The 18,411-nt window shown below is 41.5% G+C and overlaps 1 protein-coding gene across 6 annotated transcripts in view; it reads right to left on the bottom strand.

Annotated features, from left to right (window-relative positions):
* Positions 1 to 513: 513 nt before the first annotated feature.
* ryk (receptor like tyrosine kinase) overlaps positions 514 to 18,411 on the bottom strand; it is a 296,128-nt gene continuing 278,230 nt past the window's right edge. For all 6 annotated transcript variants that reach the window (XM_087993913.1, XM_087993912.1, XM_043701685.2 and 3 more), the window contains 3 exons: positions 14,916 to 15,075; positions 3,579 to 3,715; positions 514 to 1,511 (listed from right to left, as the gene is read on the bottom strand). In XM_087993913.1, coding sequence (XP_087850039.1) covers positions 1,400 to 1,511; positions 3,579 to 3,715; positions 14,916 to 15,075 — 409 coding nt within the window. In that variant the 3' untranslated portion in view covers positions 514 to 1,399. The remainder of the gene's footprint in view (positions 1,512 to 3,578; positions 3,716 to 14,915; positions 15,076 to 18,411) is intronic.

The raw sequence follows: 18,411 nt of genomic DNA, 5'->3' as shown, positions 1-18,411 counted from the left end.
GAGGCTATTTTCCTTGGAGCACCAGAGGCTGAGGGTTCACCTTATAGAGATACAAATACAACACTTAAAAGGTACCTGGATGGGTATATGAAGAGGAAATGTTTAGAGGGATATGGGCCAAATGCTGGCAAATGGGACTAGATTTATTTAGGATATCTGGTTGGCTTTCTGTGCTGCACATCTCTATGAATGAATAACTAGGGACAGGCAATAAATGCTGGCAACATCCACTTCTTATGAGTGGATAAAAAAATGTAGGAAGCTATTCAGCCATCATGCCCACACCAATTCCATTGCCCATGTCCTAACTCCTCTCCAAATTTCTGCAGACCACTTCTATCCAAATAGTCATCTAACTCAACTGTATAATTACGTAACTGCCCTTACCTTGGTTCATGGTATATGTTGGACTATATTCAGTATTCAAAGAAGATATCAGCGAATTACTGAAAAATACAAGCCTGATTTGCTCAGTAGTTGTTTAAATATTACTCATCTAAGTCTTCACAAATATTCAGAAATATTTTTCGGCTTTATTATCATATCCTCTGCATTTTACAAAGATGAAATTGTACAAAGATGAACACAAGATGACAACTAGAACTAACAAACAATTGAATTGTTCAAAAGTATATACAGGATTTTGATTTACAAAGGAAAGTCTTAACCTAGTTATCCCAACCACCTCGTACCAAAGAACAGAAAGCTCCCATACTGGTCAATGAAGTATATCAGTGGAATGCCACATTGTGATGGATTAAACTTTACCATGGCAACAGCAAGTGATAAATGTAAAACATACCCTACCTACCGTGTTTTCAGACAAAATTAAAAAATCTGTACGTGCCTTCTCTAGTCCAACTATCTGCCGCATGATGGGAAAAAGCCTGCATGCTTCAAAGTGCAAGAGGCTTAAGAATTACACAAGACATAGGAATGGACCGGGATTTTGGTTACTGCTGAAAATGAACCAAAGCTTTGTGAAGCAGTGAACCATTTGGGAAATGGTGCTGTGGTGTAGATAAGCAGCAGCACAGTCATTCAAAAATCATGTCACAATGTGCTTCATAAACAATTTTAAAAATCTGGCTCCCATGGAATATAGGTAATAGGAGCTAAGAAATGAAAGTCCAAGTTCCAAACTGATGTTGGTCTAATAAATTTGGCTGCTCCAGAAACCTCACCCCAATATGGAGCTTAGTAAAAATCTATTCATTCAGTAAACATGATGCTGTATTATGAAATACCAAAACTCACATTATCAAGATATTTTACAAAACAAAACTAAGAAAGAATTTCAAGGCACTCTGTTTCAGAAGAAATATTTCCCCCGATTTTCTTCGTTTCTTATTTTAATTCTGCTTAGCGTTGAAGATTTCATTTGTGAATGGACCTCAGTTCAGACATAGGCCCCTAAGGCAGCATGAAATTCAGTCAGACACTGCACTAGCTGCTGGAACTTTGGTCTCTCATCACGATCCAAGGCCCAACAGCAGGCCATCACTGCAAATCTGTTCAGGAAATACAAAAATAGTTTCAAATTACAGGGTAAAGGCTATACATGAGTAATCATACATGAATCAGGGAAGGGTGAGATCACCATTCAGAAATGGAATGCTGCATTGGTCCTGACCACTTAATATCCCTTTCCCTCAGCAGGATCAACATGCTTTCTAGGATGCTCACTTACAGATCACTGTGGGCTGAACTGCCATCTAAAAGGTAAAGATGCCATGCTCTCATTAGAGAGAACGAGAAACGACTGATAATAGTAACTTGAGGGTAACCCCACCCCAGACATGGAGAAAAGTCAAGGAGGATGGCAACCTTAATTTGGGCTGTTGGTACCTCTCTGCATTGCCAACTAGCTATACAGTCAACTGACCTAACAACTGCCTGAAACATTATGGCCTACTAATCTAGTGACATTACCACTATGACATTAGTGGCGAGACAATGGCCTTGTGGTATTTTTGCTAGACTGCTAATCCAGAGACCCAGATATTGTTCTCGTTCCTGCCCCTACCACCTCTGCTGGCAACACATTCCAGGAACCTACCACCCTCTGCATAAAGAAATTTCCATATATATCCTCCCTAAACTTTTCCCCTCTCACTTTGAATTCATGACCCCCAGTAATTGAGTCCTCTACTCTGGAAAAAAGTTTCTTGCTATCCACTCTGTCTACACCTCTCATGATTTTGTAGGCCTCAGTCAGGTCCCCACCCCTCAACTGCCTTCTTTCCAATGAAAATAATCCTAACCTACTCAACCACTCCTCATAGCTAGCGCCCTCCATAGCAGGCAACATCCTGGTGAAGCTCCTCTACCCTCTCCAAAGCATCCACATCCTTTTGGCAATGTGGCGACCAGGACTCCAAATGTATTACAAATGTGGCCAAACCAAAGTCCTTTACAATTGTAACATGACCTGTCAACTCTTGTACTCAATACCCCATCTGATGAAGGAAAGCATGCCGTATGCCTTCTTGACCTCTCTATCGACCTGCATTGCCACTTCCAGGGAATAATGAACCTGAACACCCAGATCTCTGCACATCAGTTTTCCTCAGGACTTTTCCATCTACTGTATAGTTCGTTCTGGAATTGCATCTTCCAAAATGCAACACCTCGCATTTGTCCGGAATAAACTCCACTTGCCATTTCTCTGCCCAACTCTCCAATCTATCTATATTCTGCTGTATTCTCTGACAGTCCCCTTCACTGTCTGCAACTCCATTGCTCCATAGTGTCCATAGTGTCATCTGTAAACATTGCTAATGAGGGAACCGATACCTTCCTCATTTATATATATCACAAACAACAGTGGTCCCAGCACGGATCCCTGTGGGACACCACTGGTCACAGGTCTCCATCTTGAGAAGCTCCCTTCCACTATTGCACTCTGTCTCCTGTTGCCCAACCAGTTCTCGATCCATCTAGCTAGTACACCTGGATCCCATGTGACTTCAACTTCTTCATCAGACACCTTACTAAAGTCCATGTATATGACATCTACATTCCTTCCCTCGTCAAAGCAACTTTGTCATGTCTTCAAAGAATTTTATTAGCTGCTTCCTACACACCCTGTCCATGCTTCTCATAATCTTATGCACCTTTAACATGTCCTCTCGCAGGTTTCTCTCCTCTAAAGAAAACCTGACTCATCCAGCTAAACTAGGCAAAGTTCTGGTGAATCATCCCTGCATCCCCTCCAATGCATACTTCTTTCTTATAATCTAGTGACCAGAATTGCACAAAGAACTCCAGCTGTGACCTAACTGTGAGCTTCCTACTGTCTTGAAATTCACTGAGTATTCTTGTTTCTTGTTCCTTTTCCCAAAGTCCATCTCCTCACACTTATCAGGATTAAATTCCATCTGCTCCTGATCTGATCATCTGATCGATTTGGCAGTATCCTCCTGCGATCAGTGGCTGTCACTGTGATATATAGCAGCATGTCAGAGCTCCCCATCATTAAGTAGGGGCTTGGTTCACCCAAACGGAGCAAAACAAACTGTTCCATAATTATAAATAAGATCCACAAAAATAAAACACTGCGTATCACAGTAACTTACAGTTCATCTGGACAGTTGATTGGCTGGGCTATTCTGTATCCATCCTTAAGATAAGCAGCCATCTCAAAAGGATCAATGTCAACATATGGAGTCTGTCCCAATGTCATGAGCTCCCACAATGTAACTCCAAATGCCCACTTAAAAGAAGACAAAACAGACCATAAGACATCGTATACCAGGAAGATCTGTTTGATTTGTTTTGGGAGCATATTTTTGCACGTAAATAGAAAATTTCTCAAAATACTGTATTTTATAGTATTTCAACAACAATGCTTTTAGTAAAAGTCTCTATTTGAATAAACTAGTTTGTAATCAGGACTTCTATTCAGATTACTCAAACTTCAGGAATAATATCTGGCCCCTAGATTTTGATACTGGTATTAAACAATTTTTCTTTGAGTTTTTTTCTCTAAATCACAGGATTAAGATGCACTAAGTAGTTATACCAATATTACATATCTGAATAGTCAATTTCAAAATTATAACAACTTGTTACATACTCAATATTTACTCAATATCATCTGTTGAACATCAGATGATCTTTGACCTGAAAATAGTACAGTGAGGAAAATCTACGCTTTAAAACATCTGTGAAATCTAATTGTTTTTCAGAACATTTGAAAGGACCTCAAACAGTTTACATTGATTACAAATGGATCAATGGGCGGCACGGTGGCACAGTGGTTAGCACTGCTGCCTCACAGCGCCAGAGACCCGGGTTCAATTCCCGCCTCAGGCGACCGACTGTGTGGAGTTTGCACATTCTCCCCGTGTCTGCGTGGGTTTCCTCCGGGTGCTCCGGTTTCCTCCCACAGTCCAAAGATGTGCAGGTCAGGTGAATTGGCCATGCTAAGTTGTCCGTAGTGTTAGGTAAGAGGTAAATGTAGGGGTATGGGTGGTTTGCGCTTCGGCGGGTCGGTGTGGACTTGTTGGGCCGAAGGGCCTGTTTCCACACTGTAAAGTAATCTAATCTAAACTGCAGCTTTCTGGATAGGAAGAAATACTGGTCTGAAAGATCTCGGAACAACTGATCTGAAAACAGTACTAATAGGAGGGAAATAAAAGCTAGAAGCTCTGTGATTGGCAATCACAAAGGAGAGAGAGAAGCAGAGGGTGATTTGCAAGTTGCTCAAATTAACTGAAGCTTACAGATTTCATTCTAAGTTTCTCAGTCCTCAGCAGGTTTCACAAGGTTTCCACTGAAAGAGCAACTGAATTTAGATATAGGAGGAAAGTAGCTGACACTTCCACACTTTTTGTAACTGGAGCCAGCTCACTATTTTGTTTAACCAGCACGAAGGGTCTTGCAAAATTGTGCAAGAATCCCTAACCCCAAGCCAGAAGGCCTGGGTTCAAGTCCCACCTGCTCCTACCTGATTGATTAAAAATGTTTAGAAGGCCAAGTACCTCAGTGCAGCTACGAGCAGCATGCTGGGATTCAGGAAATAGGGAGAAGGGGAAATAAATGCTATGTTGCTTTCTCAGCCACCAGGATCTGCTTTTTACTCTATAGTCGGGAAAGATGTTTGCTATTTTCTTATATTAGATTAGATTACTTACAGTGTGGAAATAGGCCCTGCGGCCCAACAAGTCCACACCGACCCTCTGAAGGGCAACCCACCCATAAATGGGTATGCCCCTACATTTACCCCTTCACCTTACACTAAGGGCAATTTAGCACAGCCAATTCACCTAACCTGCACATCTTTGGACTGTGGGAGGAAACCAGAGCACCTGGAGGAAACCTACGCAGACACAGGGAGAACGTGCAAACTCCACGTTCTCCCACGTTCTCCACGTCTCTGGCGCTGTGAGGCAGCAGTGCTAACCACTGTGCCAAGATGCCGCCCTAATTGAGTATCTGATAAGTTGTTACAGTCAATTCAATTCCTAAGATTTAAAATAGTACATGTACCAGTGAAAGGCTCAATACAATATATAAAGAAGGAAAACATATTAAGGATCGCAGAACAGGTATGGCTGCAACACAGACAAACACAATGTGATCCAGGACAAACTGTAAGTGGACAAATGGTAAGTGATTGAGGCTTGAGGAGCTTCAGCACAAAGTCATGGAGTTGGAAGGTTGAGTTGTAGGCACTAAGATATCAGGGTGGAGAATATTACTGGAAAGCTTTATACCTGGAGGAAGTCACACCCCTTAGGTTGGGGGTCTTCTGATTTGGTCCCTGGTTAAGGACAGATGAGTGTAACAGCAAGTAAGGCAGACAAGGAGACCCAGAGAGCTGCAGTCTCAGCCTTTGCAGTTGTCCACAAATTCCTTCTGTTTGCTTGGATGAGAACAAGGGCTGCATGGTGGATTAGCTAACCAACTAAAGCACTGAGGGGCATGAAGTGGGGAGAGCAAAAAAAAATGTAGTGTTAACAGGAGACAGTATTGACACTGTTCACTTAAACAAGGAGTGATTTCAGGTGGCTGTGCTGCTTGCCCAATGCCAGGGTTCAGGACTTCTGCTCAGAGCCAGAGAGAATCCAGTCATTGTGGTCATGACAATGACCTTAGCAGAATAAAGAAAGAATTATCAGAACGAACAGCCAAGCATCAAATTAAGCAGGACCTCAATGATCATAATTTTTAGCTATTACCTGGGCCACGAGCAAGTTGGGATAGGAAGAAGATGATTAGAGAAATCAATGTGTGCTTAAAAACTGGTGTGGGAGAAACGCATTCCAGTTTGTGGGGCACAGGCATCAATACTGGAGAAAACAGAACTTGTACTATTGGGACAGTCTACACCTGAACTGTGCTGGGATTGGTGTTCCAATAAACTGCATAACTAGGGAAGTACAGTGGATTTTGAAGTAAACAGTAGGGGGCAAAGGATCAAATTTGGAGAGGTATAGTAAATCAAAACAACAGAGAAAGGTACTAATAAAGGAAATGATAAATAGATAAGAGTAAACAGAAAGGGACAGTGTTGAAATCTAAGAGTAAACTATAGGATAAGACTAGAGGTTACAAAAAGAATAAAAAGTAAAGGGTCTGTATCTGCATCCATGCCACAATTGGAAACGACAGATGAACTGATAGTGCAGAAAGAACTAAGAAATACAATCAGAGATATGGCTGCATGATGACTTAAAGAGCGATGGGTAGTGGACTCTTTTTTGGAAATTCATGCAGCTAGGAAAAGGTGGAGGGGTAGCTCTGTTAGTTAATGATGGTATTAGCACAGAGAGACGGCCTAAGTTTAGTTACTTGAGGAAGACATGTACAGGTCCTCTGACACGTCAATATTCATGGGTATTTTTAATCTGCATATCAACTGGAAAAGTTTGATGGAGCAAATGTAGCCCAGAAGAGGGATTCATAGAATGCTTTTGGGGCAGTTTTAAAAACAACATGTTCTGGAACTGTCAAAAGAGCAGACTGTACTAGATTTGGTAATACATAATAAAATGGGATTAGCTCAGTGAAGGCACCCCCATAATAATATGTTCGAATTTTGCATTTAGTTTGAGGGAGAAAGGAGTGATTGCAAGACAATTTTAAGTTAATTAAGGGCAATTATGAAAACATGAAAGCAGAGCTAAAGTGAACTTGTGGTGGCAGAGTAGGTAGTGTCCAGGCTCAGCTAGGGGCTTTCTGTCAGCTTCTTCTTTCCTCCCTTATCTCATTCTTCTCTTTCTTTTTAGTTTTTTGTTAAACATACCTGGTGGAGAGAGTGGCAGCGATGGTATTAGAGTGTTGCAACAGCTGATGGCCTGGAGTAGGATGGCCGGTGGGCTGGGGATGCGGAATGGAGCAAAGCGGCTGGTGTGCTGGGTGGACTGGAGGCCTGGAGGGGGGCGGTCAGTGGTCTGGAGGCCTGGGATGGGGTGGTTAGCAGTTTGGGGTCCATACAGTCAGCCAGTCACAAATATTAGTCTGTGGCTTGCGAGCCCAGTTGGGATTGGCCCAGTGAGACCATGTGTGGAAAATCTCCAGCATGGAGCAACTTTTTAAAAATATTTATTTGTGGGACTTGGGCGTTGCTGGCTGACCAGCATTAAAAGCCCATCCCAATTTGCCCTTGAGAGGGTGGTTGTGAGCTGCCTTCTTGAATCGCTGCAGTCCACTTGCTGTGAGTTGACTCACAATGGAGTGAATTTCACAATTCTGACCCAACGACTGTGAAGGAACAGTGGTATATTTCCAAGTCAGGGTGGTGAGTGGCTTGGAAGGGAACTTGCAGGTGATGGTGTTCCCAAGTACCTGCTGCCATTGCCCTTCTAGGTGGAAGTGGTCATGGGTTTGGAAGGTGCTGTTTCAAGATCTTTGGTGAACTGCAGGCTATAGAAGGACTGTATTGTTTGTCTTTTAACATTATGTCTTTATTTCCCTAATTTATACTATGGAGAACTATAATGTAGACTTCAGCTTTTTTTTCTTTATTTTTCAATTTTTGTACCTAATCTATTTTAGTACCTAAGATAGCATCATGTGTGGCGACATTCTACACTTATCACTGTACTCCTGTAATTTTATATTTGAGTACGTCTGACAATAAAATCTAATTTGAAAGATGCAGGGGCAGACAAATAGTACAGAACAGCTCCTTTGACCCATTGAATCTGTACCATCAAAAACATATTAAACCTATACTAGTCACACTTTCTAGCATTAGGCCCATAACCTTGAATGTTATGATACTTCAAATGCTCATCCAAGTATTTTTTAAAGGTTGAGAGATTAACTGCCTCACCCAACTTCCCAGGCAGTGCATTACAGACCTCCACCACAATCTGGTGAAAACTCTTTCCCTCAAAACCCCTCTAAACTGTCCGTCTTTCAAGTTAAAATTGTGCTCCCATGTTTTTAACCCTTCAACTAAGGGGAATTGCAGCTTTTTGACCAGGTCACTCATAATCATATACACTTCTATCATGCTCCCCTTCAACCTTTTCTGCTCCAAAGAAATCAACCTGAGCTTATCTTCATGGCTAAGATGCTTTAACTTATGCAACCTGATAAATTTCCCCAGCACTCTTTCCAGTGCAATCATATCCTCCTTTCAGTGCAGTGACCAGAACTGTGCACAAAACCCCAACTGGCCTAAACATAGCCCTGTACAGCTCCAACATAACCCCTCTGCAAGTGTCCTATTTGCCTTAACTACAATTTTAACCTGACCCTTTAGGCATCTGTGGACAAACACTGCAAAATCCGTGTTCCTCTGAGCTTCATTGTGCCCTGCTATTCCTGGGGGACCCCCTTGTCTTGTTACTCCTTTTAAAGTATACCACTTCACACTTATCAGGATTACCTGCCACTGACCTGCTCATCTGACAACCTGTTTATATCTTCTAATCTAAGACCTTCTTCTTCACTATTAACTATCCGGCCAATCTTTGTGTTATCCGCGAACTTACTTATTACCCCCCCCAACCAACATTCTAATCTACATCATTTATATATACAATAAGGGACCCAGCACTGTGTTATGTCACTGGGCAGTCACACAAATAGCTCTCTACAGATAAAAAGGAAAAGAATTAATGAAAGTGAACTTTGTCCCATAGAAAATGAGTCTGGGGAATTAAAAAATTGAAAATAAGGAGATGGCAGATGAATTGATCAGGTATTTTGAAGTGGCATTCATTATGGATGAACACAAATAATATCCATAAAATAGTTACAAATCAGGAAATCCAAGGGAAAACTACAATCATCAAGGAAATGGTACCGAGTAAATAGTTGGAACAGTGAGCTGACAAATGTCCAGGTTCTGATTTGCACATCATAAGCACCTAGTGAGTAGTTAATGCATAGGTTCTAATTTATCAAAATTTCCTGTAGCTGGGAAGGATCCGTTAGATTGATAAATAGTGACTGCAACTCTCGCATTCAAAGAGGGAGGAAGCCACAAAGCAGGAATCTACATCACAGTTAGTTTAACTTTAAGTCAAAATGAAGGTATTAGAAGCTGTAATGAAGGATTTTATAGCAGAGTACTTTCAAAAATTCAAGTTAATCAGGTCTAGTCAACATGATGTTCAGAAAGGTAAAGCATATCTAACTGGTTTATTGGAGTTCTTTAAAATAATGTGCTGTGGATGTACAGTTTTTGGATTTCCAAAATCATTTAATCATGTGCCATGAGTTACTGCTAAAATAAAGTTGAACAGTGTAAGGGGTAACACATGAGAATTTTGAACCAGAAGCAAAGAGTAGGCATAATTGGGTTTTCATGTTGGCAAGAAGTAACAAGTGGTATGCCACAGGGGTCAATGCTGGGACCTCAACTGTTTCCAATTAAATAGAGGATTTAGGGACCGAAGGTTTGGTTGTTAAATTTGCTGATTATGCCAAGATCAGGCAGATTGAATTTGATACAGGACAAGATGAATTGGTCCATTTTGGCAGAAAGAATAAAAAAGAAGGAAATCATCTAAATGGTGAGAGATTGCAGAGTTCTGAGATAAGAAGTGTTCTGGGTGCTCTCATGAATGTTAGTAAATAGGTCTCACTTTTAAAGGAAGGATGCAAATGCAGTTAGGAGGTAGTTCAGAGAAGGTTCAAAGAAGTCACACTAGGTTACAGGTTAATTTAAAATCATAAACTTTCAAAGCGCTGCTCCTTCTTCATTGGACGAATGAACAGCGCTCAAAAGCTTGTGATTTTAAATAAACCTGTTTGACTATAACCTGGTATTGTGTGTCTTCTGACTTTAGTCTAATACCTAGAACTGGCATGTTGTCTTATGAGGAAAGGTTAGACAGGCTAGGCTCATATCTGTTGGAGTTTAGAAGAATAAGAGGTGACTTGACCGAAGCATTTAAAATTCTGGGGAATCTTTACAACTTAAATGTAGAAAGGATGTATCCTCTTGTGGGAGGCTTTACAACCAGGGGTCACTGCTTCGCAACAAAGATAAATGAAGAGAAGTCTTTCCCTTCAGCAAGTGACTCTTTAGAACTCTGTTTCCACTGCCTTTTGAGAAACACAGTCTTTGAAGAGCTTTAAGTAGAAGTAGATAAGATTCTTAATAAGCAAGCGTTTGAAAGGTTATTTGGTTAAATAGGTATGTAGAACTAAGGTTATAATCAAGTAAAGGAGGATGTGAGGACTGCAGATGCTAGAGATCAGAGTCGAGAGTATGGTGCTGGAAAGGCACAGCAGGTGAGGTAGCATCCGAGGAGCAGGAGAGTCGACATTTCAGACATAAGCCCTTCCTTCAGGAAGCTTTACTAACATTTTATGTTGAAGGGCTTATGCCCGAAACGTCGATTCTTCTGATCCTCCAATGCTGCCTGATCGGCTCTGCTTTTCCAGCACGACGCTCTTGACTTATAATCAAATAAACCATGGTTTTATTAAATGATGAAGCAAACTCAAGGGGCCAAATGGCCAGCTTCTAATTTGCATGTTTGTTTCAAGCATTTGATATGATGCTACACTGTAAGTTAAGTAATGAAATAAGAGCTGATGGTGTGGAAGGTAATATATGAGCACTGGCAACAGGAAGCAGGTGGGCAGAAATGGGTTGCTTTCAGGTTGGCAGGATGTGATGAATGGAATGCACAAGGACCATTGTTGGTACCTCAATTATTTACTATCTACACAAATTACTCAGGTGTAAGCACTGAATATATGGCTAAATTTGCATATGTTGCAAAGGCGGTTGGGAAAGTAAGTTATGAATATGACATAAGGAGTCTGCAAAGGAATGTAGATAGGTTAAGTAAATAGACAAAGATTTGGTGGATAGAGCATTATGTGAACTTGGTCAAGAGTGGGGTACTGGAAAAGCACAACAGGTCAGGCAGCATCTGAGCAGCAGGAGAATTAATGTTTCAGGCAAGAGCCCTTCATCAGGAATCATGTGAACTTGTCCACTTCGGAGGAAGAATAGAAAAACAACACATTATTTAAATTGAGAGAAATGCAAAAATCTGAGCTAAACAGAGGAAAGCTGTTTGCTTGTACATGAAAGTAAAAATATTAATAGTAGTCATTTGGAAGGCAAATGACTTTTTTTGCAGAGGGAATGGAAATAAAATCAGGGTAGTTTTAAACTGATTGAACATCATGAGTATAAATGAATATTTGCATTTATATACAGCTAGGAGGAGAAAGTGAGGACTGCAGATGCTGGAGGTCAGTGCTGAAAATGTGTTGCTGGAAAAGCATAGCAGGTCAGGCAGCATCCAAGGAACAGGAGAATCGACGTTTCGGGCATGAGCCCGAAGAAGGGCTGAAGAAGGGCTCATGCCCGAAACATCGATTCTCCTGTTCCTTAGATGCTGCCAGACCTGCTGTGCTTTTCCAGCAACACATTTTCAGCTCTTTATATACAGCTAGCCCATTTCTAATTTTCTGAATGTGATGCTAAAATTCAATATCCTAAATGAAAACAAAAATAGGTCTATCATAGAAAAATCATCACATAGACCTTGTCTATTTACCTTATGCTTGCCCCTCATGGGGTTTATAAAATCATGAAGGGCAAGTATAGGGTAAATAGATAAGGTCATTTCCCTGCAGTGAGGGAATCTAGAAATAGACAGTATAGGTTTAGGGTGAGAGGGGAAAGATGTAAAAGGGACCTAAGGGGCAACTGTTTCACGCAGAGAGTGATGCATGCATGAAATGAGCTACCAGAGTAAGTGGTGGAGGCTGGTACATTTACAACATTTAAGAGGCCTCTTAATGGGTATTTGAATAGGAAGGGTTTAGAAGGATATGGGCCAAATGCTGGCAAATGGGACTAGATTGATTTAGAATATCTGATTGGCATGGACGACTTGGATCGAAGGGTCTGTTTCTGCGCTGTACATCTCTGTAATTCTATAAGTTGGCCTGGAGTCTAATTGGCCTTGAAAATCTAATTTTCTAGTTACTATTACTACTTACTTCTGCAGCTTATCACTAGCTGGATATCTGAACCTTTCTTGCAATTAGGGCTTGAGTGTAACAGTAGATATCCTTCCCTAAAGGACATTCGTGAATCAGATGTGTTTTTCTCACAATCAGCAGTCACCATTAGACTTTTAATTACAGATTTTTATTGAATTCAAATTCCATCATCTGCCATGGTGGGATTTGAACACAGAATATTACTGGGTCTCTTAATTAATAATCTAGTGATCATACCATTACTTCCCCATGAGGGTATGAGGAGGTAGTAAGGGTGTGGGGTGAGGTGGTTAATGTGAGGGTCTCAGGAGGACTGGTGAGAGTGATGGGGTGGGAAGGTCCATTGAGTGTGAGGGAATGAGGAAAGGTGGCAAGCACGAGAGAGATGGAGGGCTGGCAAGCATGTGAGGTGGGGTGGAGATCCACTGAGCACAAAAGTATCAGGAGGGGCAGTGAGTGCTGACATGGGTGGTGAGGTGGAGGGGGTCCTATGTGTGACGGGGTAGTCAGGTGATGGTATTGAAGGCCAACGAACATGAAAGTCTTGGAGGAGCAACAAGTGTGAAGATGGTCATAACACTAAGTTACAAATTATAGTTTACAAAGATGGAGTCATACAGGTCTGTGGCACAGAAAAATGCCCATTGAGTCTATGTCAGTCAAAAACAAGCACTTAAGTATTCTAATCCCATTTTCCAGCACTTAGCGCATTGCCTTGGCATCGCAAGTGCATGTTTAAATACTTATTAAATGTTATGAGGGTTTTTCTACCACCTTTACAGACAGTGAGTTCCAGATTCCTCCCAACTTCTGTGTGAAAATATTTTTCCTTACATGTGCTGTTTACCTTTTCGTCCCTTGGTTATTGATGCCTCCACCAAGGGGAAAGATTTCTTCCAGTCTACCCTACCTATGCTCCTCATAATTTTATACATCTGAGCCATGCCTCCCGCCTCCCCACCACCCCCCCCCCACCCCCCCACCGCCCCCCAAACCTCTGATGCTTCAAGGAGAAGAATCCAGTCTGTCCAATCCCTTTTCATAACTTAAATTCTCAAGCGCAGGGAACATCCTTGTAACATCCTCCTCACCATCTCCATTGCAATCACATTCCTCCTATATAGTATATTCCAGAACTGTACACAATACTCTCGCTGTGGTCTAACCAAAAGTTTATACAGTTTGAACATAACCTCCCTTTTCTTAAACTTTATGCCTCACCTAATAAAGACAAGTATTCTATATGCCTTCTTGACTACTTTATCCACCTGTACTGCTACCTTAGGGGATGGGTGTACATGCATATCAAGGTCTTTCTGAGCCCCAGTGCTTCCCAGGATCCTACAGTTCATCATATTTTCATTTGTCTTATGGTCCTGTCCAAGCGCATATTGTCACATTTATCCAGATTAAAATCCATTAACCAGCACATCTGTAGAGGAACCTCAATTATCCAAAGGACATGGACGGGAAGTATTTTGTTCGGTTAATCGAATGCCAGATAATCGAGGTTCCTCTGTATATCCTCTGTAATCCAGAGCTATCTTTCTCCCTACCACCCATCAAATTTTGTGTCATCTGCAAACTTACTGATCAACCCTTCTACATTTAAGTTTAAATTGTTTTAAATAAACCGCAAAAAGCAATGGCCCCAATACTGATCCCTGTGGAACCTTTGGACACAGGCTTCCAATCACAAAAACACCCCTCGACCATCACTCTCTGCTTCCTGCCACTCAGCCAGTTCTGGAACAAATAAAGTTGTACCATAATACTTGATTTGGCCACTTCTTTCCTACCTGTTCTTTTTTCACACCTTTGTAAGGAGAGCCTAGCTGAGATCAAACTTGGGTTATTCAATTATCAATGTTGATTTTACCAGATTCCTCATTTCCCCTCCCCCCAACTTATCCCAGATCCAACCTTCGAACTCAGCACCCCTCCTCTTGACCTGTCCATCTTCCTTCCCACCTATCCACTCCACCCTCCTCTCTGACCTCTGAACTTCACCCCCAACTTCTTTTACCTGTCATATTCTCAGCTACGTTCCCCCCAGCCCAACCCCCCTCCCATTTATCTCCCAGCCCCCTTGGGCTCACCCTCTCATTCCTGATTAAGAGCTTATGCTGGAAACGTTGATCCTCTTGATCCTCGGATGCTGCCTGGCCGGCTGTGCTTTTCCAGCACTACACTCTTCAACTCTGATCTCCAGCACCTGCAGTGCTCACTTTCTCCCTATAACCACATTTGTAATTTTCAGCAAAATTTACTGCAAAATAATTAGGAGTGTAAAGAGACACTTTTCGCTCAGGCAAGCTAACTAAACTGTCAGATATACTTCAGAGACAAGGAATAAAAATACTTTATATTGTATTTGTCAATATTGTACTGGGCAGTGAATTTACCTTCCAAAGTATGGAATGAACTCTGAACATTGCACTAACTATGAAACTCCTAATTATCGGATGGTTGCTCACCACATCACTTGCACTAGAAAACTCATTGTTGACAAGACTTTCAAGTGCCATCCACCGAACAGGTCTATTCTCATTGTCTCCCAAGCAGTGGTAGTCCATAGGGAAGAGATCTCTGGAGAGCGCATTGTCTGTAATCTTTACCTGAAGGCTATCGTCAATTCTGGAATAAATAATGGACAAGTAAATTATTAACTTCAGCATTGAAACATACAAGCATGTGAATTGTTAAGTCAGAAGTAGTAAAATTTGGCATGTTATCAGATTCTGAAACTGAATGTAGGACAGAAATTAGAAACCCGAAGCAGTGGGGAGTGTATGTACTCAGTTCTTTTGAATGGAAAGTGAACAATCAAATGCTGGCACTGAAATGAGCCTTAATATGCAGCTATTTTTGAATTGTATAACATATATTTTATTTCTGGCAGAAGTGAAATAATTTATACCAGTTATATTTCCAAATATGTGTTTCATAGTTTGGCAAGAGCTTTTCCATCTCCCCACCCAAGGCTCCAACCAAAGGGTTAGATTGGCTTATGCGAAACATGGGATTTTTTTTCTGGGCTCCCGTCACCATAAAGTTGGAGAGGGAAAAAACATATTTCACAGCATGCAGTATATTTCTACATGGTGCCTTTAATGCAGCAAAACATCCCATCAAAACTCACAGGAGCATTACAAAATGGATGCTGACATTGTCACACAAGGTGAGATGGCTAAAGCTTGATCAAAGAGCTGGGTTAAGTAGCATATCAAAGGAAGAAATCAAGCAGAGGGGCTGGGACTTCCAAATCTTCAGGAATATGCAGCAACAATGGCATGATTAAAAGTTCACATGGCTGACTGATATCTGGGATGGAGAAAATACATTTGAAGAAACAATCATTGGGAGTTTTGATAAGAGGCGACCTTTTTGAGATATGCAAAGATCCTGAGAATATGCAACAGGGTAGATGCTGAAAAGATGTTTCTCCTTGTGAGAAAGACTTATGATGAGGGGATATATTTCAGGAGTCCTCCATTTACGACAGAGATGAGAAGAAACCTTTTCTTGGAAAATGCAAGTCTTTGCAACACTCTTTCAAAGAGAGGTCATTAAATATTTTAAAGACAGAGATAGATAGATTCTTGACTAAAAACAGAGCCAATAGTATTATTGTTGGGTAGATGAGATAGGGGAATTGAGGTGACAATCAAATCAGCCATAATCTAACTGAGTGGTGGAGCAGGCTTGAGGGGCCAATTGGCTTACTTCAGTTTCTACATCTTACAAAGGAGTTCACAAAGATAGACAGAGGCAAGGTCATGCAGGGTACTGAAAAAAAGATAAGAACTTTAAAAACAACAGAATGCTCAACTGTAAGCCAATGCAGGTCAGTGACAACAATGGGTGATTGGGAAACAGTATATTGTGCGAGTTAATATACACGCAGAGGTTTAGATGACCTCAAGATTTTAGAGGGTACAAAGCCAAAGGCAATCAGAAAAACATTGGAATCTTCAGGTTTAAACACAACAGATGATGGCTTCAGAAAAAGAACTAAGGATTAGACGAAGTCGGGTGATATTCTGGTGTTGGAAATAGGTAATCTAGGTGATGCCGTGGATGGACATCAAATATGATATCGAGGCTGCAAACAAATTTGTCTTAGTCTCAGACTGTTAGAGTGTTTGGCCTATCAAGCCTGCACCGACACTTGATGTCCTTCTAAACTAAAAACCTTTTGCTTCTATGCAGTCCATATCCCTCTATTCCTTACACATTCAAATATCTGTCAAGATGTCTCTTAAATATTGATATTGTATCTGCCTCCACCATTTCCTCTGGCAGCACATTCCAGGCACTTACCATCCACACTGTAAAAAACTTGCATCTCACATCTCTGTTAAACTTAACCCTTTTACTTTAACCTGTGTCCCCAAGCAACTGACATTTTTACCATAAGAAAAACACTGACTATCCATTCCTCTCATAACTTTGTAAACTTCTCTCAGGTCATCCCTCATCCTTCCACATATAAGTGAAAACAACCAAGTTTGTCCAATATGTCCTCATAACTGACACCCTCCAAACCAGGTAACATAATCAGGTAAACTGTTTCTGTACCCTCACCAAACCGTCCAAATCTTGCTGGTAGGATGATGACCAGAACTGTGCATAATATTCCAATATGGCTGATCTGAAGTTCTATAAAACAGCAACACAATTTGCCAATTTTTATACTCTATGCCCTGCCAATGAAGGCATGCATGACATGTGCCTTTTTGACATAGACATAGAACAATACATCACAGTACAGGCCCTTAGGCCCTCGATGTTGTGCTGACCTTTTATCCTGCTCTAAGATCAAACTCACCTACATACAATTCATTTTACCTTACTCATGTGCCTCTCCAAAAGTCACTTAAATGTCCGTAATGTATCTAATGTTATTACCACTGCTGGCAGTGCATTCCACGCACCCACCTACCTCTGATATCTCCCCTAAACCTTCCTCTAATCACCTTAAAATTATGCCCCCCTGTGATAGCCACTTCCACCCTGGGGAAAAGTCTCTGGGGCTATCTACTCTATCTATGCCTCTCATCATCTTGTCTACCTCGATCAAGTCACCTCTCATCCTTATTCACACCAATGAGAAAAACCCGCAACCTTTCTTCATAAGACATGCCCTCCAGTCCAGACAGCATCCTGATAAATCTCCTCTGCACCTTCTCCAAAGCTTCTACATTTTTCCTATAATGAGACGACTAGAGCTGAACACAATATGTTGTGGTTCTGTTCGCTGAGCTGGGAATTTGAGTTGCAGACGTTTCGTCCCCTGTCTAGGTGACATCCTCAGTGCTTGGGAGCCTCCTGTAAAGCGCTTCTGTGGTGTTTCCTCCGGCATTTGTAGTAGTTTGAATCTGCCGCTTCTGGTTGTCAGTTCCAGCTGTCCGCTGCAGTGGTCGGTATATTGGGTCCATGTCGATGTGCTTATTGATTGAATCTGTGGATGAGTGCCATGCCTCTAGGAATTCCCTGGCTGTTCTCTGTTTGGCTTGTCCTATAATAGTAGTCCTATAATACTAGACAGGGGACGAAACGTCTGCACCACAAATTCCCAGCTCGGCGAACAGAACCACAACAACGAGCACCCGAGCTACAAATCTTCTCCCAAACTCTGAACACAATATTCCAAGCTGTGTCTCGCCAGGGCTTTATAGACTTGCAGCATAACCTCACGGCTCTTAAACTCAATCCCCTTGCTAATGAAAGCCAACGCATCATATGCCTTCTTAACAACTCTTATCAACTTGAGTAGCAACTTTGAGGAGTCTATGGACATGGACACCAAGATGCCTCTGTTACTCCACACTGCCAAAAATCCTGCCTTTAACCCTATAATCTGAATTCAAATTCGACCTTCCAAAATGAATCACTTCACTCTTTTACAGGTTGACCTCCATCTGCCATTTTTCAGCCCAGCCCTGCATCCTGTCAATGTCCCGTTGCAAC

This window comes from Chiloscyllium plagiosum, unplaced genomic scaffold, assembly GCF_037043375.1.
Source record: "Chiloscyllium plagiosum isolate Xiang-an unplaced genomic scaffold, Cpla_swu_hap1 HiC_scaffold_13, whole genome shotgun sequence".
NCBI lineage: Eukaryota > Metazoa > Chordata > Chondrichthyes > Orectolobiformes > Hemiscylliidae > Chiloscyllium > Chiloscyllium plagiosum.
This window is presented reverse-complemented; position numbering and strand designations above follow the sequence as displayed.